Genomic DNA, 26,219 nt, shown 5'->3' with positions numbered 1-26,219 from the left:
GACAACGGACACAGGCTCCGTCTGACGATCGAGCACGGCATCGGCTCCGTCCTTGTATGCAATGACAGACTCGGAGGAAACGGGCTCACCAACGCTCGTCAATGGCGATATTCGAGACGCGGTCGCGCCTGCTGTAGCTGATTCGAGTGCGGCAGAGCAACAAGCTAGCTCGGACGAGGTCTATGGTTCGGCTTGATTTCCCTTGCTGACTCTGGAGCTCATACTCAGGTGTAATGCAGCCGATCAATATGAGCTGACGTTGCTCTTACCTCGCAAGCTGCTGCCTGCCCCCGTCGCTCGCGCGTCCCTGTCAAGCACCCCAAGCAAGCGATCTCAAAAAGCTGCAACTGCCGCAACAGAAGATTGGGGGATTCCACCGCGCTCGCCAGATCCCAAAGTTGACCCAGACGATGAGCACGACCTAGAAAACTACGTTCGTCTCTGGACGACAGTTGCGGGCACGGAAAATATCAGAGATATCCGATCGCTCGTCAGCGATTCCGCCGAAGGATTCTGGCTCGGCTCCTTCGGTTTCGTCAAAGTCGATTTTGAGGAGACGCCAGAAGATGAGCAGCCAAAGAGGATCATACCGGAGAGTGACAGCACGCCATTCCCAGAATTGGCAGAATTGCCTGTCATCTTTCCAGGAACCACAGAAACCAAGCAGCGGGTTCTCAAGGTTGTGCCAGGTTGGTCTATCGCAGCCAACTGAGAAGCGATAGCTGATGGGCTTTCTAGTGGACTTCACCGAGGCGGCAGCGCGTCAACATCTTATGCAGTTCTGGGACGTGATCAATCATCGTGCAATGGCTTTGACGGGCAAGAACGTCTACAGAGCGCCCAAATACGACCCTTCGACCCTCACCCTTGAGCCCGGCATGAGCTTGTTCACGTCGGTCAGGGGACAGGCGCCAGAAGAGCCAGAGTGCATGCATCATGACCATCACGAAGCGCATTGTGACGCACATGACGAATCTGCAGACAAGAAGAAGTCCGAGCAAAAGAAGACCAAAGCAAGGCAGCCTGAGCTAAGCGAAGAGCAGCCTGCTCCAACAGATCACGTTTTCGAGAATTTCGAGCCCTTGAAAGACGAGCCTTGGCGTGCAATACTGTCTGCGCGGGATCAGGCTGCTCGAGCTGTGCCTCAGACGCCAGCTGCGCTTCGTCAGCTTGCCGTCAGCGCCTGGAATCCCCCGCCATTACACCTAGCGCAGCGTGGTCATCTGCTTTACGTGACCCTCATCACGCTCGAAGGCGAGAATGTACACGTACAAGCGACCAACAAAGGCTTCTACATTGATCGATCAGATTCGACCCGCTTCGATCCGACACCGAAGTCGTCAGACGCGCCTTTCGCGACTCTCTATGAGCTCTGCAGATCGATCTCTCGTGCATTCTCACTGGCAATGGTCAAAATCGTTGAGCCGCTCAAGCCACTCAATCCGGACATGTTCGCATACCTTCCCATTAGTCTCTGCACACCTGCTTCGCCATGGCTAGTCAGCGAACCCTCGCACACAGCAGATCCTTTGCGCAATCAGCTGGCTTACATCGTTACTGGCGGCATCGCAGCGGAGCAGCTGCCGCCTGCGCGCGACTGGAACGACGACTTTGTTTCCGTTCGGGAATTGCCTGTCAAGACGCTCGCCCAGCGCGTTCTGCGTGAGCGTAACCTTGCCCGACTACACTACGAATTCGAGGTATCCGCGACCAGAACGATCTCCCTCATCATGAAGGGTGAGATACCCGCTATCAATCCTTCAGAGGGTGTGGCAGCACGAACATACTTGTATAACAATGTTCTCTTCTTGCGCGCGCTCGATGCGCTCGATATTATGCCCCACCTCGGGGGCGACGAAGCCAGTCGAGTGGCAGCCAACAAGGATCTCGAAGCGCTCAAAGTATTGCACCAGGCTGACATTCCCCAGCTCAACCTGATAGGCACTGCGCTTGTCGATCTGCAAGGTCAGCGATGGGTTTGCCAGACCCTGCCGCCAGGTATTGCCAATAAGACTATTGAGGAAATTGAAGCAAGCAAGAAAGACGGCCAAAATTCTGCCAAGGAGGAAGACGACTTTGCTTGGGGACACTTCCGTATTCTTTATGGCAGCTCGGACACGGAGAAAGCGGACGACGAACTCGCGTGTGATCCCAAATTCCACAAGCTCGCGAGTAAAGTCGGCGAAGCTCTACAGCTCGCGCCACATATTGTTCAGGACAAAGAAGGTAGACAGTGCGAGCTCTATACAAGTATGGACGTACACGGCGCCGTCGGCTTGGATGGTCGTCCCTTCCTGATGGACCTTGCGCGCACTTCCCCTGTCGATGTACACTTCTTGGAGGACGATATTCAGCGTATCCCCGGCGAAACAGAGGATTGCGCGTATCCTCACACTTACTTGCTATTACGACGAGAGCTACTGGACGCCTACCGTGACAGCAGCTTGCGTCAATGGCTCACCGAGCAAGTTGCAAAGAAGACGGCGCAAAAGCCGAAGCCGGACGAGGAGCCAAAGACTTCGCAATCGACCGCTGTGCAGGACGAACCGACCGAGCTTGCGTTGTCACAACCACCCACGCCAACTGTCGAGGAGTCAGTGACATCTGCGCCTACACAAGCCGAACGTGAGGCGATCTTATTCAACGTCGATGCGTTTGTCAAGCGTCAAGACGATCGTGCCGGAGCAGTATACCAAGAATCAGATCCCGCTGTCAGGCATGTTCGTCAAGCATCGAAGTATCTCCGCGAGGTAGCGCTGGTCGACTACTTAACAGAGATCGTGGCGAATGGCTCAATGCCTGTAGACGGCGCCGCACTCACAAGCTCTCTGCATGCTCGAGGCATCAACATGCGCTATCTTGGTCACATCGTTCGTCTGGCTCAGGCCGGCACTCACAAGATCCCATGCAGTCCCTCCCTGCAGCTCGAGGCCGCAGATCAGTTGGCAAAAGTGCAAGTCAGTCTGAAGCGAGAGATGGTCGTACGAGCCGCCAAGCACATCCTTCGCGCAGAGATGAGCGCAGCACAGCCACACCAGGTCGCAGAGGTAGCAGCGCACAATCTCAGCTGTTTGCTCGGTGCGGCTTCGACATCGACAACATCCAGCCAAACGAAGGAGACAATACAGACCGCCATTCTACGCGACGTGGCCCGCCGCTTCAGATTCAGGCTCGAACCTAGCTATTTTGATCAAGAATTGGCGCGACCCCAGCTTCTTCGCGAGCTCTGCTATCGCCTGGGCATCCAACTCAAAGCTCAGCCCTACGCATTCGATACGGTGCCAACGAGCAACGGCGCTTATCACTCGTCAGAGGACGAAGCAACTAAGACGAAGAAGCCGAAAGCGAAGGCCACAAACGGCGTTTCCCACGGTCCGCTTCGAACGGCTAGTATCATGCCGGATGATATACTTGGCTTCGTTCCAGTTGTCAAGTCTGTACAGCATCAGGTACGCTGTGCGGTCTTATCGTCGACTTTGGCTAACGGCACTTGCAGAGCGGGTACGGAACATACCTCGTCGAGCAAGCACAGTTTCAGCTACTCAAGGGAGACAATGAGCGCGGCGAGCCAATGATGAACGATGCAGTGCACTACTACGAGCAGCTGTTTGGCAATATTCATCCCGAAATCGCGACAAAGTACCATCAGATGTCAGTCGTGTACAGCAACATTGCGCAACCGCTGTTACGCAGGGTCAGCCTCTTCGAACAATCTGCTCAGCTTTCAAAACCAGATGAGGCAGCGCGAATGCGGGCATACGCTGGCGTCCCCGACGAGGCTACGTATGAGGCCATCAAGCGTGATTCGGAAATCTACCTCGATGCTGCAGCGAGAATGGAGCGACAAGCTATCCTGGCCGCCGAGCGCACGCTAGGTGTGGATCATTCGCTGGTAGCGCCGCTTTACGGCCAGCTAGCTCTCCATGAGAATGCTCTCGGCAATACTCAGACAGCGTTGCGGCTGACGAAGCATGCTATTGGACTCTACCAAGCTCAATATGGCCCCGGCTGCACCGAAGTGCCTCGTCAGCTTACTCATGCTGCCGCTTTCATTCAAGGCTGGCTCGGTCACGAAGCAAGTATACCGTACTATAAGGCAGCTCACGCTTCGACTGTTCAGGCAAGAGGACCAGAGTCTATCGCCACTGGCACTGCGAGCTACGCTGTGGCGCAAGTCTATGCACTGTCCGGCAACATGAAAGCTGCTATTGAGCCCGCCAAGGAAAGCGCTCGCATCTTTGCCGCACGGCTGGGCGAGAAGGAAGAGAAGACACTAGAAGCCAACAACTTACTTGCGGTCATCCTTGCCAATGCTGCCAATCAAGCAAAGGCAGAGCAAGGTCAAGCAGCTTCCATTGCTCGCCGCTTACACATCTCCCCAGAACGCACTGCTCAGCTCCTGGCTCAGGCACGAAACGGCATGCCGATAGAATCTGTGCAAGCCGAAGCACCGACAGGTGAGACCTATGGCAGCCGAGGTCATCTCGCCATTGACGACCTCGTCAAGTACATTTCCGGGCAGCAACAAGCTTCGAAGACGACGAGCAGCAAGCAGAGACGCCAGCGCGGCGGCAAGACTGCGCGCCGATGATGAGGAAAGCAAGGGGCAACAAGAATTTGCGTCCTTTTGGGACGCTGAGCACCACTCGTTGTAGGCAGATAGAAGAGGTCGCATCGCAATGTGTGTACAACATGCAAGCTAGCATGCATCCCCCAGAATCACCAATTGTAAGCGTTTGCTGCAAAGGCGCCACCGTTGATGATGGGCCTGTTGGTTTGCACCCTGCCGGGACCGGTCCGCAGCCTCTTCTTCAGTAGCAATGATACCTTGTCGAGCCGTTTCTGATCGGTTTTCTTGCCTTCTTGTAAGATGAGCTTGAGTCTTGTGTCGGCATGCTCGATGACACCGTGCTTGCCACGACCACGGATGTCAATGACCTTTGTCTTTGAGCCTTTGTCTACCCAGCTCTGAGCTGTATGTATCCACGGAATCAGTGAAACTCTTGAGGGCGAGGTGCGAGCTTACAGACGACCAGCGTCTCTGCTGGGATGTTCTTGGCGAGAGCACGTCGCTTGGCCTCGAGCAAGACTGGCTTGATCCGTTTGCTCGCTAGCTTCTGACTGAACTCCATCTGATGTATCGCATCATCGACATGTCTGCCTGCGATCAATCGAGCGAGATCGTTGAGCTTTCGATGCGAGTGCCTGAACCAGGGCGTTGACATAGTTTGCTGCTCGCTCGTTCAGCTTTTGCTTTCTGTCGACGTGCGACATGCATACCTTTGGCACCTCTACAGGCTTGTTCCGGATGAGTGATGGCGCAGTCAGTCGATCGGCAGTGAGCGCCTCTAGCTCTTTTGGCGGCAGGGCTAGCAATTGCTCGAAAGGATTGGCCTTGCCTGCCGCAACTCTCTCGCGCAGTTGCTCCTGCTCTAGCTCTGACGTGATGGACTGTCCAGTGAAGCCCAGTCGGCTGGTGACGGAGGTCCGCAGACGGGAGATCAAGCCGATGCGCTTTTTGCGAGGTGCTTCGTCTTCGGGCGCCAGACGGCTTGCAGATGTCTGTAGACTCCGCGCGCGCATAGAGCGAGCTGTGATCTCTGTTGATGCCTTGCTGCCTTGACTCAAGAGCCACATTGCAGCTGATGAGGACGACATCTTTGGAGCGGTGTGCCTGTCTCTGCGCAAACTGATGCTCATCAGTTTGAGACGCGACTGATGTGCGCTGACGTGGAAGCGAGTCTCAGATTCAAGGTCGAGGCACTCGAGGGTCAGGCCGCATGAGAAGGACGTGCAGATGATGGGGAGTGTGTGACAACAGTGTGATTGCATTGCTGATATGCCTGCTCACTCGTGTCCGATCGGCTTGGGCGTTCGCACATAATCAATCTTGGCAGAATTGGCGATGAGGAAAGAGCCATGACTGCCATCGAGAGCTGGATCGGATCCGATCATCGTGGTCGGGAAGCCGATATCGAACGGCTTCACTTCCTCGAGTCGCTTGACTTGGGCATCCGTTAGCTGGATCGACAGAGCTTTGATGTTGTCATGAAGATGCTCGACCTTTCGCCCGCCCACGATAGGATAAACATTGGGATACTTTGAGAAGACGTAGGCGAGCGCGATAGCAGTGACTGACTCGATACCGTGCTCTTCGGCTACCTCGGCGAGCGCTTCGCTCATCTTGATCTCTTGCTCACTCTGGTCGGCCCCTCTGAACGATCGCAGAGTCTCGCCAGCCTTTTTGCGTTCGTCGAGTGCCTTCTTGGATTGATAGTGTCCAGATCCGAGGACGCCCCAGGGAGCGATGGCCATGCCAAAGTGACGACAGCAAGGGATGATGTCTCGCTCGAGGTCACGAAGACCGACATGCCACTGGCCCTGGTAGATCGAAAACGGTGTTTTGCCGTGATGACGTGCATAGGTATTGGCAGCAGAGACAATCCAGGCAGGGCTGTCGCTGATGCCCAGATAAAGTACCTTGCCTTGTTGGACGAGGATGTGGAGCGCGTCCATGAGCTCCTCGATACTCGTTGTGAAGTCCCACCAGTGAATGTAGAGCACATCGATCCAGTCTGTCTGGAGCTTCTTGAGCGAGTCTCTGACGCTCATATGCAGACTGCGCCTCGAGTTGCCGGTGAAGTTGACTCTCTGCGGGTCAGAGACTTCAAAGTTGACATAGCCAGTCGTGAATTTCGTCGCAATCACCATCAGGTCACGGTTCTTGCGCTCCTTCATCCACTCGCCTATCCAGAGCTCACTCTCGCCATTCTGGTAGTTGTTGGCCGTGTCAATCATGTTGCCGCCGGCGTCCACGAAGGCGTCGAGCAATTTGAAGGATTGTTCCTTGTTCATGGATCCCATTGCTCTGCAGGTCTGGTCAGCCTGTGACCGAGATCAGCCGGATGGTCAAATCACTCTGACCATGCCTCGCCAATGGACATGGCGCCCAACTGCAATGGGCTGACACGCACACCCGCCGTGCTTGCCATGATGCGATACCGGCCGAGCGGCGTCTTAGGCTCGGGCGCAGGAGCAAACAGCTTGGCTGCCATCTTTGCAGATCTTGTCTTGAGTGGAGCAAGTGAATGAGAGCAGGAGCTAGCTGGCTTATATACCCCACTCTCTGACTGCTTACTGTTGCAGCACGCGACGGTGCATGATGTCATACCCTGCCGGTGCTCACGACCGCGAGTTGCCTTGACGGAGCGCTATACCTTTGTTCGTTCATGTCAAGTACTCGTCCGATGATAATCGGCCTGTGCGAATCACCCAAGGTGTCCCGGCTGCTTGCGAGACTTCAGTTTCAGCGTCTTGCTCTTAGAACCCTGCAATTGCCTGCAATCTTGACATTTTGCCTCGCTGTTGCGCAAAGAAATGCATCACGATGCAGCCATCAATCGATCAGCGCTTTTGTCTCCGCGAAGGACCTCAGTGACAGTCAGGGGAAGCGCCAAACCTGCGCGCGTCTCTGGTAGCTCTGGTGACTGCGCGTGAGCCTCGCCACGTGCTGAGGCACAATGCTTCTGTCACCTATCTTAACGGTCCTGTCCATCAGCATTGTGGCCAATGCTGTCCATCAGAATGATGTGGAATCGACCATCACGTCCGTCTTCTATCGATTGCGGGCGACAGCGACGACCTTGTGTTTCAGAACAGGAGCAACGTTGATCGGACCAGGCCAAGTCGATGTGACCATTCTCACCAACGGTGGAAGTGGCATAGTCTACAGAGCAGCCAACTGTTTGTTCCCACACACCACGTTGAGGTCGCCCTCATGCATCCGCCGGCAGATGTCAACAGTAACGACTTAGTCGTGAGTTCGGTAGAATACGACGAAGCCATCAAGCCAGCTTTTGCCGCCATCCATTTCAACGTCGTCACCAGCGGTGCTTCTCAGCCAAATTGGCGCGTTGCTGATCAGACATGCTGTATTGTCAACTCACGGGTCACTGTCATTATTGGCATCATGCCCGACACGAGGGGGCAGATCATCCGGTCACTAGCGAAATCCTACATGGACTGCGGTGGTAGCTTCTCGCCACAGCCACATCGCTGTCGGTCGTGATGGCCTCGTCTCCCCGATGTGAGCTGAGCAAGACTGGCCACAGGTCCTCCTGAGCATTTCACCGTTGACTGCAAGGCGGGCGTCGGTCAAGTGGAGATTGTCCCCGAGCAACCGCCAAAGATGATCCAATACGACATCAAAGCAAGCGCAAGCGGCTTTTGCAATATCCATCAGAAAGGCTCGCCATGGGCAATAACATCAGAGACGACGCTAGCCTCGCCGATCATCACCGTCGTCATTCTCTCGAAACAGTACAGAGACGATCTCTGGTCCCAATTCGCTTTCGTGAGCCTCAAGCTGATAGCTGTGCTGGTCACCTGACAATGCATCAGTTCAATAGCGAAGGCCTTGCGGTCCTCAAATTTGATTCTGTCGAACCGGATCTCCTCGTGACCTATGTACAGTTTCGGTGAGTGCGATCTGGTCTGCTCTGTCTCACGAGCCGATCTGCTTGCAGGCAACGAGGTCGATTTGAGCCAGTGTGGTCAGCAGACAATCAGCAGTGCTGTATCGCCCTGCTCATAGGATACATCGGGTTCGGCATCACCGAAAGGCGATTTACGATCGTCGACGAGCCCAATCTTACTGTTGCTTGTCCACCGAGTATGCGTCAAAGCTCTGAGAGCCTCGATCTTTCTACTCACAGGCCATACAGGTGAGCTCCAGAAGCCTTACGTAAGTTGTTCGGCGCGCTATGCAGGCAACGGCGAATTCGAGTGTAAACATGTCTTGAAGACGATTACAAGCCTCACCCTTGGCAGTGCGCCATCTGTGTCAAGCTGACATTGCAAAGGAGCTCGCGTTTACTTCCTGAAACGATATCCGCCTGCATTGACGTAACAGAGATCTGAGCGCACGTGTCCTTTATGCGCCCGTCGCTAGACTGACCGTCTCCATCGAATTTTCCATCGTCATGTCAATGTCCCTGTCTTGCATCGGCTTCGCAATACTGCTCCTCGGTGCTCGACATTGCCTCAGCGAAGTGACGACTGCCTTCCATCGACTCACTGCCAGTGTTACCGCGGAGTGCTACAATAGTGCGGAGCCGCCGACTTTGAACAACTGACTGGACAATCTGACTTGGCGACAGCTGGTCCGACCGTCCTCGGGCCTGGTGCCTTGGAGATCCTGTTCCTGACCGACAACGGTGCAGACCCCATCTTTCGAACACTTAGCCGTGAGTCAGCGTCCCACAAGCAACATGACCGCTCAGTGGCTTGCTAGTGGTCAACACGGGCGATGTGATCAGCTTTGGCACTCGCTACGATGAAGCCAACTGGCCATCGACTGCAGTCCTCAAGTTCAGCCTCACGGGCTCCGGCCTAGCCCAAACAGGCTGGGTTGAAAGGGACAGAATCTGCTGCACGCCCAAGTCATGGATCACTGTTGACATTGGCGTCGTTCGAGAGACGAACGATATCATGCGCAACGTACGTGTGCAAACATCCATCTCGTGTGGTGGCGCATCAGCAGCCGTACCGACGAGATGCCCAAGACAAAGCTTCAGCGTCTCTTGTACACCCGTGAGCAGCGAGATCAAGCAAGAACCGGCAGAGGAGCCTTCAATCATGCTCTATGACCTCGTCGCCTCTAGTAATGCGGACTGTGATGTCTGGCGGCAAGGGTATGCTCAGGCGGGCTCACGCTACACTACCCTCTATTCCTCTGCAGTCACCATCGCCATTATTTCCAAAGTGTACAAAGCCAGCGGCCAGATCTACGTCGAGGGAGCATATGTACGCCTGTCACATACCTTTTGGCTTGATCTAGCTGACTCTAGCTCAGTTCGGATCGAATATCCACATACCTATAACACCCATCGAAGTAATGGGCGATCACGTCATTGCCGAATTACAGTTTCGGTCCTTTCATCCTTGTCGTCCCCCACGATCACATCGCTGACCAGCCCAGCAGAGAACCCGGCTTCAAACAATCATCATGGATGAGCCCAGACAGAACATGTTGCAGCGCCTTGTTGACAACTCGGCTCGCTTTTGGTATGAAGCAAGACAGCTTCATGTATCTACGCAGCGATGTCATGTCGATTGCGTGTCCTCCAAGTGAATCGCACCGACAGTGCGGAGATGGGCTGACCATCCGACGGCAGATAAATTGGCTGAGCGTACGCCCGCGTGCAAGAAGGCATACACCGGTAGCGGTTCATATGCTTGCAAGAACGTCAAGACACTCGTGGAGCGCGAAAAGGGCGGCGAGACGCAATAGAATGACGTGCATATCTAGCATGCATAACCACATCCCTGGCATGCGGTCTTTCGCACTGATTCGCTACAACGTCCCCGTCAACTTTGTCTCTGCAGCCCTTTGCCAACGATGCGTTATCCGGTCTTTCCCCTCATTCCTCGGCTTAGCAGCAAGTTGCACATCTGAAGTACAGCGTCAGCCCACAGGCGTTTCAGCCCCGTGATGGAAGCATCGTTGCGGTTTGAACCTCAAGACACTTGTCGGACAAGGAAGACAAAGATCAGCACAACGACTTGAGATGAATCGCAACATAAAGTTCGCCCTCTTCGCTGTCCTGCTATGCTTGGGGCTGGTCGAGGCCGCTCCCAAAGCCGAGACGTACGTAGCCAAACAGGCAGCTTTGGCTGAGCTGACCAGTCCGCAGTGGATTCTGCTTCAAGCGATGTCCGAACAGACGTGCGGCTCATCTCTCATCACTCTGATGTTTGCTGACTTGCGCCTAGCTGACGATTGCTGCGAATGAAATCCTAGGATTCAGCGAAGCGTTCTTGGAGCATATTAATGCAATCTCTGCGTAGTCGACTTGCAAGCAGCTCTGCCCAGCAACACTGTATGTGCTAGTCTACAGCTTTGCCGGTACAACTGAAGGTGTTCGCACGCCATGCTGGTATAGCGCGTATTCAAATGAGACATTCTGCTTTGCATGATCATCGAGCATCCGACGAAGTATTTTGCCAGCCGGAGATCGCAGAATCGAAGTCGTCAGCACAACGCCGCCGCGAAGCCATTGTTTCTGAGGACACTGCTTCTCGATGAACAGAGCTATGTCATGCACCGCTCGTTCTGCCTGATCAGGATTCTCGAGTAGTGTGAGATCTTTCGGAACGATGAAGGCGCGAGGATACTCGCTCGCTTCTTCGCGGTTGTAAGATCCGATGACAGCGGCATCGGCTATCAGAGGATGATGTGAGATCTTTCCTTCGAGCTCGCTTGGAGAGACTTGATGACCTTTCACCTTGATCATCTCTTTCAAACGGCCAGTGATGGTCAATCGACCAGATTGTAGTCTTCCAAGATCGCCAGTAGCATACCACTGATTGCTTTCGAACCAGATCGGTCGACCTGGTGCGCCAATCTGGCCAGAGATGAGCGATGCTGTCTTTACAAGTATTTCGCCTTCCTGATTGGCGAGCAGTGTCTGACCATTCGAATCTACGATCTTGACTCGTACGCCAGGCAGAGGTGAGCCAACTGTGCCGATTGTCCGTCTGAACTTTGACCAAGGCGCAAGTGTCTGGGAAGTCAAGCCTGTTGTTTCTGACATGCCGTAGCCCATGAGAACAGGTACTGCCGCGCTGATCAGCCTTGACACTGCGACAGACGTAGGACTTACTTTTCAGTCTACGATGCACGGCATGGACCAGCTCGGAAGGGCAGGGAGCGCCAGCAGAGATGGCCATGCGCACAGATGATAAGTCGTATTGATCTACAAGTGGGGAATTAGCGAGCATTGCCACGACGGGTGGAGCCATGTGTAACGCAGTCGCTCGGTACTGCTGTACAAGTTGGAGCAGAGTATTAGGGTTGTACTACATACTGCGTAAGCTGGGCCAGAGGACCTTCCACAGGAGGCGAGCGTACTTTTGTCATGAGAATTACTTTGGCTCCGAGGGCGAGACTTGCCCAGAGCACATTACTTAGTCCGAAAGAGTGTTGCAGCGGAACGAATGCAATCCAAGTTTCGTGTGACAAGAAGTGATCATTGCCATGCACGAGATCGAGCGTAGCATGGATGGCTGCACGATGCGAATAGAGCAAGCCTTTGGGTTTGCCAGTTGTGCCTGAAGTCCAGAGAATAAACGCGATCTTGTCTTGCCTCGGCTTGATGTAGACTTTGCGTCCATAAGGACCATTATACATGGCAGAATACTGATTCTTGCCGAAAAGGCGGGTGGTCTGGTCCAGGTGGCCAAAGAGCGCAAGTTGATCTTGAGGCGCATCAAGATGGGTAAATATGGCACAGGGCTGGCTTTGCTGCACAATCCAGGCAATGTCCTCAGCGGTGGCATACGGGGCAGCAAAGGTGACCGTGTAGTCTGCCCGTAGCACGGCAAGGACGAGCAGGACAAGCTCTATCGAGTTGGGATAATGCAGAAGTACGACGCCGCGCGTGTTCGTCAGATCTGAAGTATGATCTCGAGGTACAAAGCCTAGCTGATTTGCCAAGTGCTGCGAGCGTTCGTCCACTTCGCTGAAGCTGACACTAGCCTGTGTGACGGGATCGAGAAAGAGTGTGTCATCTTTTGGGAAAGATGCAAAAGGTTGGCCAAGCAGCCACAATGCAAGATTGAGAGTTTCGATTCCTTCGGGCAGGAGATGGGCTCGCAAAGGCATGCCGACGGTAGCCCGAGAAGGCATCTGTTCTTGCGCTTGCATCATTGCGGGCAAGGTGGGAGAGGGCAGACATATAGCAGAGGACAACCGTCGATTCGGGCGCGCCATGCTCTCGAAAGGCGCACAGACCCGGTGACGCCGATGCTGCCGAATCGGAGCGCTTGGACCTCTGTTGTAGCGCAATGTCTGAGCGATCAAGGGAGTGTGGTGCTCGGAAGGGGACAAGTCCTCGCTGGCTGTGCAGGCTGACGACGATCGACAGAGCAAAAGGGTCGATCTGACGCGACGACGACAGGCAGGACGGACGACGTGACGAGCGGACTCGCTTCAAAGCCCAGACAGCGTGGCTGAGAGGCCGAGCATGTCGTCAGGAGCGAGCTGAACATCGAGCACAGCACGACTATCTATCATACTCGGCATCGACACCGCCTCACGATACCTCGAAACATAGGCGCACCGTGTCCTGGACGGCTGAGACTGCAAAAGCCGTGTCCGAGCAGCCTCGGCACGACGACGATGAGCGCAGAGATGTCTATCGGAGGCAGCACGCCATCGTCAAAGCAACGCAACAAGAAGATGCTCAGTCTCTCCGTCCCGTCTCAGCCTACAACGACGACGAGCTCGCCTTTGCCTAGCGCAAGGCTCCCTCACGGCAGGACCGCACCCAGCTCACCCTTGCCAGAAGTTCACACGGGTCCTTCGAAGATGATGATGCAAGCTACACAAGATCGCAATAGACTCGCCGCGCCCGTACAGATACTACAACCTCGATCGTGTCCCTCCACGCCAGACTTTAGCTCGACCACCACGCTCAGAGTAGCGGGACAGCAGGATGATGCTACAGCGCACCCGAGCGCAGATACGCTCAATCTACGTGGTCAATTTGCAATGAGAAAGCGCAAGTCGCTGCCCCGCTTACAGACGAACCCTCGACTGTCTCTACGCAGTACGATCAGGTGTGAAGACATCAGCAGTACCCCAACGCTTCCATCTGCGGCGACGAGCACCTCGTCCTCCCAGCTAGACACTGCGCAATCCTACTGGACCGCAGCCACAGATTCCCCAAAGCCTCCGCTGCCAGAGCCTAGTGCTGCAACAGGAGCGGCTTCGGGCAGTCTACATCTCGGCGGGACGACCGCAGGAGCGCCCCAGGGTCATATTGTGAGGCTCGTCAAGCGGCCAGAGGGAGACTCGGGAGATGAGGATTATCCCTACCAATTTGGTCCGAGGCAGATCCTACCCGTGCGATCCTAGACTTCAGCGGTGATATGTACAGCTGACAGCGGACGGTAGGGCGTGTATCTTGGCTCGGAAGAGAACGCGCGAGATGTGCGGGTGCTAAGAGACCTCGAAATTGGGCTCATCATCAATGTCGCTGCCGAAGTCTTTCTACCCTACGCCGCGAGGACGAATACGAGCAACGAGACAATCCCGGAAGAGGACGAGATCTCACCACTGTCTGCCACGCTCAACCGACTCAGCATGGTCAGCTCACATAAGGATTCGCCGCGAAGTACACCTCTGCAGGCTAGCAAGACGCCTCCTGCTGCTACTGGCTCGACCCCCAGTCGGCCACAGATTGTGAGATCGACCATATCTACGCCGAACTTCCAAGCTACGAAAAAGGGCAGTAGCGAGTCACTCGACGAAAAAGGCAAGTCCAAATCGATGGAATACGAACTACCCACAGTGATCGACTGCCCGGCCGATCCTGCATCTGGCCGGCACGCCCTCAGGTATCTGCACCTACGCTGGGGTCATGATCAAGATCAACTCGTGCGAGAGTTTCCAGCGTTGTGCGATCTGATCGATTCTGCTCGAGCGGAGGGCAAGAAGATACTCTGTCACTGTCAGTGCGGCGTGAGTCGATCTTCAACACTTATACTGGGCTATGTGATGCGTCAAGCGGCGAGATCGAACGACGAAGGCGGTCTCCTGACGCACTGTCACGGTATGCACGACGCATATGTCTTCGTCAAGGCAAAGTCAGAGTGGGTGGGGCCCAATATCGGCTTGGTGCTACAGCTCGTCGAGTGGGAAAGAGTACTCGCCGGCAAGCCCGCTTCGTCGTTGGAAGAGGAAGATCCCTTCTCTCCGCCTGATCAGATGAACAGTACGCCAACCGAACCCACTCAGATCTCTTCCAGCTCGAGCTCGGACTCGCATCTATCTACGCCCGACTCGCGATGGTCCGAACCTGTGAGAATTGCTCAGGAGCGGCAGACATCGTTCGATCTGCTGGATGATAGCAACATCGAAGCCCTCAAGTCGGAACGCGTCAGTCCGATGTCGCTCAAGCACGCCAGTCCGATCCCGCCGCTCAAGATGGCAGTTCTCACTCGTGCTAGTCTGAATGCACCCAGCCCCCAGTCTGCCCGTGCGGACGCTTTGCTCGATTCGCCACTAGAGGTGAAGATGCCCGGCGCGTTCGGTGCAGCCAGACAGACTGAAGACGAGAGGAAGGCGGCGCACAAGCGCGCTTTCTCTACCGATCTATTACGAAATACTGCGCGCAGACCCTCTTTGGCAGACGATGCTCCCGCTGGTCGGTAGCAAAGTATGTACATATTGTATCTCGTATTGATATACAACAAGCAATCTAGCCAGACCTGTTCAGGACGTGCGAGCGGCTCGGTCTGCTTCGACTGAAGCGACGAATGATCTTCTCATGGCTGCCAGGAAAGGACCCAATTCGCGCGATCGATTCAGCGCGGCCTCTTGAGTGCCCAGCAGCGTGCGATCGAGTGGTGGCGAGGTGGAGACAATGGCGTACTTCGGCATCGACCTGTCGATGGATGTCGTCGCCAGGATGAGTGAGAATGGCCTGGCAAAGTCGGCAGGGTCAACCAATCGGAACTCAATCTTGACCTGGCCATGTTCTGCAGGCAACAAGCTCTATGTGAGGACTAGCAGCGCTCGGAGAGAGAAAGCACATGCGACCGGTAGGTTTGATAGACAGACCCGTTGCTTGTTGCAAGTACTTGAGCTCGATCGCGCCCAAGCTGGCGTGGTGCCTGACGAGGACGCGATGCCTGTCGAGCTCGGATTGTCGCGTGTCGAGCTTGGTCGACATCTCCTGCACGTCTGCTTCCGATAGAGCGAGCGAGTCGTTGAGAGCGCGCTCGCGCAGTTGCAGGCTGGCGACAGCATTGCTCGCTGACTTGATGTCTCGCTGTTCCGCTTCTATCTCTGCATAGCACATAGAACCCTGAGCGCGGCATATCTGCTGAGCAGAATCAGACGTACGGGCAAGCATCTCTTGCGCCTTTGTACGAGCAGCAGAGAGCTGTGTCTGCAGCCTATCGACCTCTTGGGCGTGTGCCTGTTGTTCCTCATTGAGATCCCGCCTCCTCTCTCGATTATGCTGCGCGAGTGCTTGGAGATTGTAGAGCAGGGAAGTGTGGAGTGAGTCGAGGTGAGCCTTGAGGTCGACATCGTGCTGCAGAAGCGCAGAAGGCTGTGCAAGCTCTGTCCTCGACATTGGCCCTGCTGCAGGCGACAGGCGACAGGCGGCGACGACGACGACGCGCCGAATTTTGGCAGAGGCAGCAAGACGTGGCAGCACCCCGGCAGAATCTTGAGCTGGCCTCTTGCTGCTCGTCTGCAGTCGTCGGCAGCCGCTGACAGTCGCAGTCGCCCCTGTGATCGCAAAGCCGAGCCAGCGTCAGCAGTCGTACTGCGTCATCGAGGCTGTGACCTCTGGGCAGGCACGAGGCACGGACGGGCATTGTCGATCACTCACGACGACGCCAGACAGCTCTACACGGCAGCTGACATCGTCATCAACTGTGTCCCGGGCGTCTCACTAGGGTCACAATGCCCAGACAGACGCCAAGATTCCCGGGCCAGAGCACAAGAGCGGGCAGCTCATTAGAACCGTCAGCCCGTCATGGACACGCTCCAGCTCAGTCCCGCCAGCCAGAGACGTCGACCTCTGGCAGAAGTCTGAGGTTCAAAGTCACACGGCCCGACTATACTTCGGCAGGCTCATCTCTGCGGTCCGACGATGACGATGCAGAGGGGAGTGAGGAAGGATCTGTTCCACCTCGTCAGGCGCCAAAGCGTCCAGAGCAGACGAGGCGCAGCGAGCGCAACTCTCGCATCATCGAGACACCGTCTGATGGCGATACTCATGAGGCCAAGGATGGATTGAATGAGGATGAAAGGATCGCGAGGGAGCTGCAGGCACAAGAAGATGCTGCTGCTTCCTCGCGCAGAGCTACGCGCGGCCGAGCGATACCGCCTACCGCTCTCCAGCCTGCGTCATCGCCTCCAGAACCTCAACAGCGTGCGAGTGCAAGGAATGTCAACGGCAAGATACCTCATCATGACTCGGAGCACGATGATCCGATGGATACCCAGGAAGACGCCCACGATCTCAGTGTCTCCTCACGCGGTCGGCCGACCAAGAAGATCAAGTACGATGAAGACGATGAAAAGCCACTGGGTCATGAGGAAGACGACGAGGAGGAGGACGAGCAGCCTGTCAGGAGATTGCGTAGACCTCAGGCTCACTCTCGTCAGCTTCCTCAAGACGATGACTATGGCTCGCCTCCACGGGTGCGGCCACGCGAACGGCTCAGAAGGAGTTCCTGGCTTGCCGAGGACGAGGAAGAGATGGATTCAGAGGACGAATGGGGCTCTCAGCGCAAGAGCAGGAGACTCAAGCTCACTGCCCAGGCCAAAGAGGCGCGCAGGAGACAGGAAGAAGCAGAGGCACGCGAACTTCGTCGGACGAGGCGTCAGCCCGTTCGATCCACCCGATATGACTCGTACCACCAACAAGACGAAGATGAGCCAATAGAGGACGAAGAGGAGGAAGATGAGCCTACGATAGATTACGATCGCCTGGACCGTCGGCCGGGCAACAAGGATGATTCGCTCTCGAATTCTCGCTCTTCTTCGAGAGGCTACGGCCTGCGGAGACGCAATGAAGTCAACTATGCGCTACCTACGATGGAACAGCTCGAAGCGGAAGCCTATCGTGACTCAAAAGAAGAGCGTAAGGCTGCCAAGCGCAAAGCGAAAGAACGTGCCGTCAATCAGCAGTTCAATGCGACGCTCGAAGATCTGCAGCGTGCTATTGGCGCGGAGCCGATGCAAGACAGCGATTCCGTCCGTCTTCCGCTTCCCGGTTGCGCTATGCTGAATCATGTTCGCAGTCTGATGACGGCGCGTCGCCTCGGAAGCAAGCTGCAGCGCGAGCTCAAGCTGCCGCATCCGGCGGACTCTTCGCAGCAGGTGCAGGTACGATAAATGACTCCACTCTTGGCGCGCCCAAGAATTTTGGCAAGGTCACAGCTAGTACGTATCCGTCTTGGATCAGATATTGCATAGCTGAGGCTACAGCAGATCTGGCCGATATTGATCCGCTCTTGCCCGGCCAGCACATCAATTTCGACTCTGTCGGAGGCATGGAAGGTCACATCCAGCAGCTCAAGGAGATGGTCTCGCTTCCTCTGCTCTATCCAGAAGTCTTCCAGCGCTTTGCAATCACGCCGCCTCGGGGTGTGCTCTTCCACGGTCCGCCGGGCACAGGCAAGACACTTTTGGCCCGCGCTCTCGCGAGCAGCTGCTCTACAGAAGGTCAAAGGATTTCCTTTTTCATGCGCAAGGGAGCAGACTGCTTGAGCAAGTGGGTTGGAGAAGCCGAACGTCAACTCAGGATGCTGTTCGAAGAAGCGAAAAGGTGCCAGCCGAGCATCATCTTCTTCGACGAGATCGATGGTCTGGCGCCCGTAAGGAGCAGCAAGCAGGAACAAATCCACGCTTCTATCGTCTCTACGCTACTCGCCCTCATGGACGGCATGGACGGTCGAGGCCAAGTTATCATCATCGGTGCAACTAACCGTCCAGATTCTGTCGATCCAGCCCTTCGTCGGCCCGGTCGGTTTGACAGGGAGTTTTACTTCCCTTTGCCGAACCTGGAAGCCAGGCGGAAGATCATCGATATTCATACGCGCGATTGGCAGCCTCCTCTCGCCACCAACATCAAGGATGAGCTTGCCCAAATGACAAAAGGCTATGGAGGCGCAGATATGAGAGTACGCCGTCTCATCTCGTTCAGCCAACTGCGCTGATACATCGCAACAGGCGCTATGTACCGAAGCCGCTCTCAATGCGGTTCAGCGCAAGTATCCTCAAATCTATAAGACCCCGCAACGCTTGATGATCAAGCCCGAGACGATCGAGATCTCTGCCCGTGACTTTGTCATTGCTGCAGAGAGACTCGTCCCATCAACAGCAAGATCCAATGCCAGCCCTGCTGCAGCTCTGCCTCCTCATCTTGCTTGTCTACTTGGTCCTGCTTTTGAAGCTGCAAAATCAGCGCTTGCCGGCGTCTTGCCGGCTCGGAAGAAGCTCAACATATTGGAGGAAGCAGAATACGAAGACCTAAACGACGCGGGCTTCGAGACGGAGAAATTTATGCAGTCTTTTGAAGCCTCGCTAGTACATCGCCCGCGGCTACTTATTTCTGGCGAAGAAGGCTTGGGTCAGGAGCACATTGGTGCAGCGCTCATGCAATATCTTGAAGGCTATCATGTGCAGTCACTCGGTCTTGATACGCTTCTGGGCGATTCGAGCAGCACGCCGGAGGCCACACTCGTTCAGATCTTCTCCGAAGCAAAACGACACAAGCCTTCCATCCTGTTCATACCCGATTTGGCCGCCTGGGCCGATTCTATCTCAGAAACGACGCGAGCAACGCTCAAGGGTCTCCTCAAAGCAGCGAGCGCTTCTGATCCTATATTACTCCTCGGCATCAGTGAAACGCCCGGCGATCTCTTGCCTCCAGACGTCTCTCAGTGGTTCGGGCCTTCGGATGATAATCGCATGGAGCTTGGCGCGCCTCACGCTGAACTTCGGCGAGCGTTCTTCACCTCGCTTCTAGAGAAGCTATCGCGGTCACCGAAGGAGTACAATGATGCTATACCAAGGCGCAAACGGATTCTTGAAGTCTTACCCGTCGCACCCCCGCCCGCACCTCGAGAACCGACGGCAGAAGAAGTACAAGCGCAGACCAAGAAGGATGCTACGCTGCGGGAAATCTTGAAATTCCGCATCGGTCCCATTGCTGCAGAGCTCAAGAAGCGCTATAAGCGGTTCTCGAAGCTGGTCGGGGTACGCTCTCACGAACTGCAGAAGCTCGTCGCTGACTTAGCATGCAGGAGGTTGTGGCAGATGCTGCATTGGGCTTGCAAGACCCCACAGCAGAGCTGACAGATCTCACGCGTCCCATGGTCATTACCGTGCCACTCAACTCCGATGAGCCGCCTGCCGTTCCGGCAGAGATGGCTGTCACGAATGGAAACGGCGTTTCTGATGATCATGCTACACTCGGTGAGATGCAACCGAACACAATCGCGAATCATGCCAACGGCGAAGTCGCAAATGACCTTGCACCCATCGAGCCGGTCAATGAGTCAAGCATACGCATGCAAACGCCTGAGCGAGTACCCGCGTCTGGCGAAGGCCAGGAGCAAAGGCAAAGTCAGGCACAGCTGGCACACCTCGCTCCGGAGACGCCTGCGCCTCCTACGACTCTGCTGTGGCACAATGTGAACCTAGAGACGATACATTCTGATGTCTATCGAGATCTATATCTGACGCCACAACGCTTTGTTGACGACATAGCCAAAATCTTCACCAATGCTTTCCTTGAGAAAGATCCGGATCTCTATACGCGCGCAGGTATGATGCTCAATCACGCGAAAATGATGGTCGACTTTGCCTGCGACGAGCAGTTCAAGCTGGATTGCTTGTCCATGTCTGTTCGCGAAAACGAACGACGGTCGAAACGCAAATCAAAGAACAAGTCAATCGCGCAAGCTGTCGAGTCCAACGGCGAACATGCTCATCGTCCCAGCACGCGCTCAGCCGGCCAGACGCTTGAAGTCGTGTCCGATATTGGTGTCATCGAACGAGAACTTAGCAGGAGACGTTCGCTGTCAAAATCGCCTTTACCTCCCGCTCCCGTAGACGACCTCGCCGAGCCGTTGCCAATTGTGCCCGGCGGGGCTGACAAGGCTGACAAGATGGGTGTCGATACTCTCGTCAATGGCACGGATGATGCGATGGACTTTCGCTACGACACTTCACTCAACACTGCACCCACCGAGCCTGTTCCGGACACCCGCTCGCCGTCGCCCGCCTATCCAGACCTCAATCTTGATCGAACAGATCTGGCGACATTGATTGAAGAGCTCACACGGTTGTCAGACTCATTCAACATCGAACAGCTCGAAGTCCTTCGCGTTCAAATCGACAGCGCCATCTGGCACGCTCGAGCAGATTGGAACAAGAAGAGCGCGCTTGAGACTATCTCAGCGAAAGCACGGAAGCTATCGGCCAGCCTATCCTCCTAGTTGTTGTCACAGCGCATGCATTACAGATCGCCCCCGACTGTCTCTATGCCTCGTTGAGCTCACGAAGACGTCGAACGGTTCTGCAGGCAGCTAGTCAGCGGGGAATATCGTTCAGAAGAAGAGAGCGTACGATCGCACAGTGGCAGCAGTCGTCGTGGAAAGTGTGTAGGCACCGCCGGCGATGCTCTTCTTGCACCTCGCGCATTCCCAGATGCCGACGCTCTTTCGCTTCACTGCATCCTTGCCGCAGAATGTGCAAGTGTACTTTGCATGTTGGGAGATCTGCAGGGCCACTCGTCAGCGCCGGGTCGTAGCTCTGCCCCATGCTGATCTCACTTCTTGCTTGCGGATTGACTTTCGCAGCGAACCACCGTAACGGGTACCGTACTTGCCTAGACAGGTGCCTGTGTGAGCGCATGCTCGTCCTGACAAAGGCTGGACCAACCGGTGATGCCGACCTTCTGCGTACGGCGAGCCATTGCAAGTATTCAAGGGTAAAGCTACGAACTTGCTGGCTTGGTGCCAAGTGGCTACTTGTGCCGTTTACTGGATATATCTGACACGTCATCACGCGCAAAGTTGGCCGCCCTCTACGACTCTGTCTACATTCAAGTCCTGCTCGAAGGCACATCCTGAGCCATCTGTGGACCAATCTGCATACAGTAGACACTTCCGATGCATTTGCACATTCCTGACCGTCCCGCGCATGTGTGCTCAGCTCTTGCCCGCCGGATGCGAGCTTTCTTCCCATCACTGGCCACGTGACCCTCGACGACAGAGGCGCAGTCGATACGGATGCACCTATCGCCGAGCATATCGACATGCACAGCCATCGCGAGACGTGAAGCAGTACGCGGCCCCAATCTGACACGCGACAGAAAGGACCCGCGTTTGCCCCCGTCTTGGACACGAGCCCATTGTTCTGCGCTCTGTAGAGCAACGGGACGCAACGCAAGATGCGATGCTTGATCACGCTCGGCGCTGCTGCCGCTATCGGGCAAGCATTGGCCTATCCCAGCCCTTCAGCTCCAGAGAAAATCAGCCCTGCCAAACAGGTTCCAGCGGCGCCTGAGCATCAAGAGTACTACATCGATACGCCCGTTGATCACTTCCCAGCCGACGCTGCACATAGTGTTGACAGCTTCAAGCTCCGATATTTTTTAATGCCGAGCACTTTGACCGCGCAAAGCCGGGACCGGTTTTGCTGTATGATGCTGCGGTCAGCGGGGCAGAAGTCATGCTGGATTTCCTCGACTACAGCTGGCTCATGGATGTCGCAAAGGCGACAGGAGGTATCGCTGTCATCCTCGAGCCTCGCTACTGGGGCAAGTCGATCCCAGTATCGAATTTCACAACAGACTCGATGCGCTTCTCGTCAACACTTCAGAGTATTGCAGATGCCAAACACTTTGCTTCCAATGTCGTCTTTGCAGGCTTTGAAGGCCTTGATCTGACGTACAAGAACGCCATGTGGATCACCGTCGCAATGGAATACGGAGGCGTCAAGGCTGCCATCGCCCGAAGCAAGTATCCCGACGTCTTCTCTGGCGCTGTAGCAGTCACGCCTACTATGCAGTCCATCGCAAACTACTGGCAGTACTATGATGCGGTGATCGAGTACGGCATCAAAGACTGCACACGTGCCATGCAAGTCTCTATGCTCATCCTCGATCTCCTCGTAGATGCTGCCGACCCAGCTCACCTGGAAGCCATCAAAGACGGTTTCGGCATGACCGGTGTTACGCACATCAAAGACGTTCTCATTGGTCTTGCGGTCAGCAGTGGACCTGACAACTTTGTCAATTCGTTCTGGAAACAGAACGGCGGTGTAGATCTGGACTATGCTCAATTCTGCTCAAACCTCACAGCACCCTTCTCTGCACGTCCCGGTCACTCGCAAGCCGATCGCGCTAAAGCCGTCGAGCTTGTCAAGGCATCGGGCTTCATGACAGATAAGCATCATGAGGACGAGACCATTGATTTGGCCGCCACCTGGCTCCTCAATTGGATGGCTTGGTTCAAGCCTACCGGCGAGAGCTGGAAGGGCAAGATGAAGACCGCAGATGAAATGTGGTCGACATACGATCCCACTGGCTGGGCGGTCACCGACCTCTCAAATACATGGCGGCCCTACTTTTACTCCAAGTGTACAGAATGGCCCTTCTTCCGCTCAGGATTCGGCAGACCAGAGAGTGCCGGCCTGCCTGTTGTCTCTCGTCATCTCGACTACGAGTTCATGCATCAGGGCTGTCAGTTAGCCTTCCCTCCGGGCAAAGTCCATTCGATCCCGACAGAGCCCGACGTGGCGGCAATGAACCAACTCGGCGGCTGGTCGATCGCCTTTGATCAGCTCGCTATCGTTTGCAGCAAGAAAGACCCTTGGCGTCAGGCCACGCCTTGCGCAGACCAAGCTCCAGTGCGGAATAGTACCGTTCAGCAACCCTTCGTTTACCTTGAAGATATCGGACACAACGGCATGCTATCCGCCGTCAGACCAGACGAGACCAATGTGATCATGCCCGAGTCCATCAAGACAGCTCAGGCTGAGCTCCTGACGGCTGTCAAGACTTGGCACTCGAATTGGAAGAAGCCTGTATAAGCGAGATGCAGCTCTCTTCTGGCAAATGACGCGCAGATACGGCCAACGAGAGACAAGCAATGTGATGTGCCGATGCGAAACATGTCGCTTTGTCTAGCTAGACAGTGTTCGTCCCGCACACGTGACGCTCGCCATAGACCATCTGCATTATGATTCACAAGTCTTACTGTAGATCACGAAAAAAAGGAGTGCGCGTGCGGGTCATGTATAAGTTGCGGTGCTCAAGCGATCCAATTCCAGACCTTCTCGACGATGTTGCGAGGGGGAACCTCATCCTGGCAATCACACACAATCAGTAGAATACCCAGAAGACAGTCTGGCAACGCACTTCGAGAGGACAGTCGCGCGAGTTGGAGATAAAGTCCATGTCGGCCGGTAGAATCCACTTTGTCTTGAACCATAGCTTGTAGCCAGTGTAGAGGATGACAAACATGACCAGGGGCAGATAGCTCGTGATGAAAGTGGCATCATCAAAGTCGCCATCGATTTTGATAAAGCTGTATCGGCCCCGGATCAGCTCAGAGCCTTCTGTCTTGGTTCTACTTACACAGTGAAGCCGTTCGTGATCAGAATTAGTGAGGTCATGAATGCGCCATAGTATGCGAGATAAGGCATGAGAGGTGCGGTGAAGGCGAGGCTCTTGCGGTCAAGGCCGGTCGCACGTGTGCCCTTCTCCCATTGGATGAATGTGAGGAAGATGCCGAGCCAGGTCAGCAGGCCTGCGACTGAGGTCATGTTGGCAAAGTAGCCGAACACTGTGCCGGCAGATGTTGCACCAGCTGACATGAACGCGAGCAGCGAGAATGCGACGGAGACGATCATGGCAGGCCATGGCAAGCCCCAGCCGTTGGTTCGAGCAAAGATACGGGGCGCGTTGCCGGCGATAGCGAGTGCGTACAACGCTCTGCTGCTCGTGTACATGTCGGAGCTAGCCGCACTCCATGCTGACGTGAGCAGTGCAGCATTGATGACGGAGGGCAAGCCTTTAATACCGGCGTGTTTGATGGCAATGACGAAAGGCGACTTTGCCGCAGTGGAACCGAGCTGCAAGTCGGGCTCGTTCGATGGAACGATCAAGCCGATTACGAAAGTACCGACAAGGTAGAAGAGTAAGATGCGGACGTAGACACGCTTGATTGCCTTGGGGATCGAGCGACGGGGGTTTTTAGCCTCGCCAGCAGCAAGAGCGACAATCTCTGTGCCAATGTAGGAGAATGCGGCTTGAATGAGCACAGTCCAGAAGCCGACAAAGCGACCGAGAGCGCCGCCGATCTCCTCGTATTGCACAAAAGCGCCTGGATTGCGCCAGTACTGGAATCCGATAGCCTTCTGGCCAGGCACACCTCCGGCATCGATAATGATACCGAGAATGATGAGACCGACGATCGTGATAACCTTGATGATTGCGAACCAGAACTCTGCCTCGCCGTAGAACTTGGCACCGCCCAAGTTGATGCCGACAACAACGATGAGGCATACTGCGATCCAGACGCCTGGGTTGACGCTATCGGCCGAGATCCAATACGAGACGAGGACTGCGGCTGCGGACAGCTCAGCAGGCAGGACGATGGTCCAATTGTACCAGTAGTCTGCGGCAAGGGGGTCCGTCAGCGATAGCAGCACGAGGCACAAGCAAACGCACTCCATCCCATCGTAAACGCCAGTGCCGGATCACCGAATCGCTTGGCGAGCGAGATATGGCCACCGGGCAACGGGAAGGTCGAGATCATCTCGCCTAGACACAGCATGACAGAGAGCGTGATAGAGCCCATGATGGTGTAGCCCAAAAAGAGACCGAGCGGACCGCCATGTCGAAGGGCGTTGGCTGTTCCGAGGAAGAGACCAGTGCCGATGACACCGCCGATTGAGATCATCTGAACATGTCGCTGCTTGAGCTGACGCTCGAGATGCTCGCCCTCTTCGATGTAAACCTTGTGATTACGTCTACGTTCGTGAGGTGTGGCATCGTCGAGAACGGCGAGCTCGTAGCCATCAGAGCCGGCTTTGCTGTCGACCTTCTCAAGATCTTCTTTGTGCGAAGGCGCCTGGTTCTCAGCTTGGGGAGGGAAGAAGTGCTGAGGGTTGACATCTGTGCCATCTGGCGTACCAGGATAGTTATAACCTGGGCGCTCAGACATCTTGCTCGTGCTTTATTGAATCTGTCGCTCTGGCACATGAGTTTATTGTACAGACATGTAATCGCTGATTGATTGGACAGGATTGGGAAGGTGCTTGGGAAAAGGCAGAGCTTATCGGCGGCAGCATGATTGGCAGTTTTGCTTTCGCGTATTATCAGCCCGCCGTGTCAACTCCATGACGTAAGGGCCGTGCGCAGTATGTACCTGCACGGTGTTCGATGTAGAAGGCAGCAGTGCTTCTAGCCTGGAGCATGCGCAGAGCTGACCAACGTGGTAGGCGGCGAAGATTGTGCAGGATAGTGAGATGTAAGGACATTCGACGTACCTGATGAGAGCCGGGTGCCAGATGCGTCTGGTATCGACACCGACGATGCCAGGAGGTCAGTCGATACTGCCTATAGAGAGCCCAGCTATCATGGGCAAAATTTGCCTTATCAGCAAGAGGCTTGGCA

General features: G+C 55.3%; 11 protein-coding genes across 11 annotated transcripts; 5 read left to right on the top strand and 6 right to left on the bottom strand.

Annotated features, from left to right (window-relative positions):
* Positions 1–61: 61 nt before the first annotated feature.
* L969DRAFT_627574 (uncharacterized protein) lies at positions 62–4,868 on the top strand (the record flags this gene model as incomplete). The annotated part of the gene is made up of 4 exons (XM_014710990.1): positions 62–185; positions 240–689; positions 739–3,449; positions 3,497–4,868. 4 exons carry the CDS (start codon positions 62–64, stop codon positions 4,589–4,591), a joined length of 4,380 nt encoding a protein of 1,459 aa, XP_014566476.1. The 3' UTR covers positions 4,592–4,868.
* L969DRAFT_95730 (uncharacterized protein) lies at positions 4,720–5,658 on the bottom strand (the record flags this gene model as incomplete). Its single annotated transcript, XM_014710989.1, has 3 exons — positions 4,720–4,973; positions 5,027–5,231; positions 5,281–5,658. The coding sequence occupies 3 exons, from the start codon at positions 5,656–5,658 to the stop codon at positions 4,720–4,722; spliced, it is 837 nt and encodes a 278-aa protein (XP_014566475.1).
* A 121-nt stretch (positions 5,659–5,779) lies between these two features.
* On the bottom strand, positions 5,780–7,017 carry L969DRAFT_89116 (uncharacterized protein). The gene is made up of 2 exons (XM_014710988.1): positions 6,919–7,017; positions 5,780–6,868 (listed from the first exon to the last, which is right to left on the bottom strand). Exons 1-2 carry the CDS (start codon positions 6,990–6,992, stop codon positions 5,848–5,850), a joined length of 1,095 nt encoding a protein of 364 aa, XP_014566474.1. The 5' UTR covers positions 6,993–7,017; the 3' UTR covers positions 5,780–5,847.
* A 503-nt stretch (positions 7,018–7,520) lies between these two features.
* L969DRAFT_95728 (uncharacterized protein) lies at positions 7,521–10,291 on the top strand (the record flags this gene model as incomplete). The annotated part of the gene is made up of 11 exons (XM_014710987.1): positions 7,521–7,743; positions 7,794–8,057; positions 8,112–8,353; positions 8,401–8,477; positions 8,526–8,671; positions 8,724–8,743; positions 9,107–9,245; positions 9,293–9,804; positions 9,854–9,930; positions 9,983–10,128; positions 10,176–10,291. 11 exons carry the CDS (start codon positions 7,521–7,523, stop codon positions 10,289–10,291), a joined length of 1,962 nt encoding a protein of 653 aa, XP_014566473.1.
* A 601-nt stretch (positions 10,292–10,892) lies between these two features.
* L969DRAFT_51666 (uncharacterized protein) lies at positions 10,893–12,709 on the bottom strand (the record flags this gene model as incomplete). The annotated part of the gene is made up of 3 exons (XM_014710986.1): positions 10,893–11,617; positions 11,664–11,859; positions 11,912–12,709. 3 exons carry the CDS (start codon positions 12,707–12,709, stop codon positions 10,893–10,895), a joined length of 1,719 nt encoding a protein of 572 aa, XP_014566472.1.
* Positions 12,710–13,180: 471 nt separating this feature from the next.
* Positions 13,181–15,217, top strand: L969DRAFT_51772 (uncharacterized protein; the record flags this gene model as incomplete). Its single annotated transcript, XM_014710985.1, has 2 exons — positions 13,181–13,906; positions 13,958–15,217. The coding sequence occupies 2 exons, from the start codon at positions 13,181–13,183 to the stop codon at positions 15,215–15,217; spliced, it is 1,986 nt and encodes a 661-aa protein (XP_014566471.1).
* A 60-nt stretch (positions 15,218–15,277) lies between these two features.
* Positions 15,278–16,167, bottom strand: L969DRAFT_76977 (uncharacterized protein; the record flags this gene model as incomplete). Its single annotated transcript, XM_014710984.1, has 3 exons — positions 15,911–16,167; positions 15,598–15,853; positions 15,278–15,557 (listed from the first exon to the last, which is right to left on the bottom strand). The coding sequence occupies exons 1-3, from the start codon at positions 16,143–16,145 to the stop codon at positions 15,278–15,280; spliced, it is 771 nt and encodes a 256-aa protein (XP_014566470.1). The 5' UTR covers positions 16,146–16,167.
* A 313-nt stretch (positions 16,168–16,480) lies between these two features.
* L969DRAFT_18664 (uncharacterized protein) lies at positions 16,481–21,030 on the top strand (the record flags this gene model as incomplete). Its single annotated transcript, XM_014710892.1, has 5 exons — positions 16,481–17,779; positions 17,827–17,968; positions 18,017–18,708; positions 18,758–19,786; positions 19,834–21,030. The coding sequence occupies 5 exons, from the start codon at positions 16,481–16,483 to the stop codon at positions 21,028–21,030; spliced, it is 4,359 nt and encodes a 1,452-aa protein (XP_014566378.1).
* A 111-nt stretch (positions 21,031–21,141) lies between these two features.
* Positions 21,142–21,509, bottom strand: L969DRAFT_51750 (uncharacterized protein; the record flags this gene model as incomplete). The annotated part of the gene is made up of 3 exons (XM_014710983.1): positions 21,142–21,312; positions 21,367–21,422; positions 21,476–21,509. 3 exons carry the CDS (start codon positions 21,507–21,509, stop codon positions 21,142–21,144), a joined length of 261 nt encoding a protein of 86 aa, XP_014566469.1.
* A 758-nt stretch (positions 21,510–22,267) lies between these two features.
* Positions 22,268–23,840, top strand: L969DRAFT_52040 (uncharacterized protein; the record flags this gene model as incomplete). The annotated part of the gene is made up of 2 exons (XM_014710982.1): positions 22,268–23,623; positions 23,802–23,840. 2 exons carry the CDS (start codon positions 22,268–22,270, stop codon positions 23,838–23,840), a joined length of 1,395 nt encoding a protein of 464 aa, XP_014566468.1.
* L969DRAFT_89104 (uncharacterized protein) lies at positions 23,802–26,162 on the bottom strand. The gene is made up of 5 exons (XM_014710981.1): positions 26,093–26,162; positions 25,272–25,788; positions 24,177–25,218; positions 23,958–24,126; positions 23,802–23,904 (listed from the first exon to the last, which is right to left on the bottom strand). The coding sequence occupies exons 2-5, from the start codon at positions 25,765–25,767 to the stop codon at positions 23,851–23,853; spliced, it is 1,761 nt and encodes a 586-aa protein (XP_014566467.1). The 5' UTR covers positions 25,768–25,788; positions 26,093–26,162; the 3' UTR covers positions 23,802–23,850.
* Positions 26,163–26,219: the final 57 nt, after the last annotated feature.

This window comes from Mixia osmundae, assembly GCF_000708205.1.
Source record: "Mixia osmundae IAM 14324 unplaced genomic scaffold scaffold_8, whole genome shotgun sequence".
Taxonomy (NCBI): Eukaryota; Fungi; Basidiomycota; class Mixiomycetes; order Mixiales; family Mixiaceae; genus Mixia; species Mixia osmundae.
This window is presented reverse-complemented; position numbering and strand designations above follow the sequence as displayed.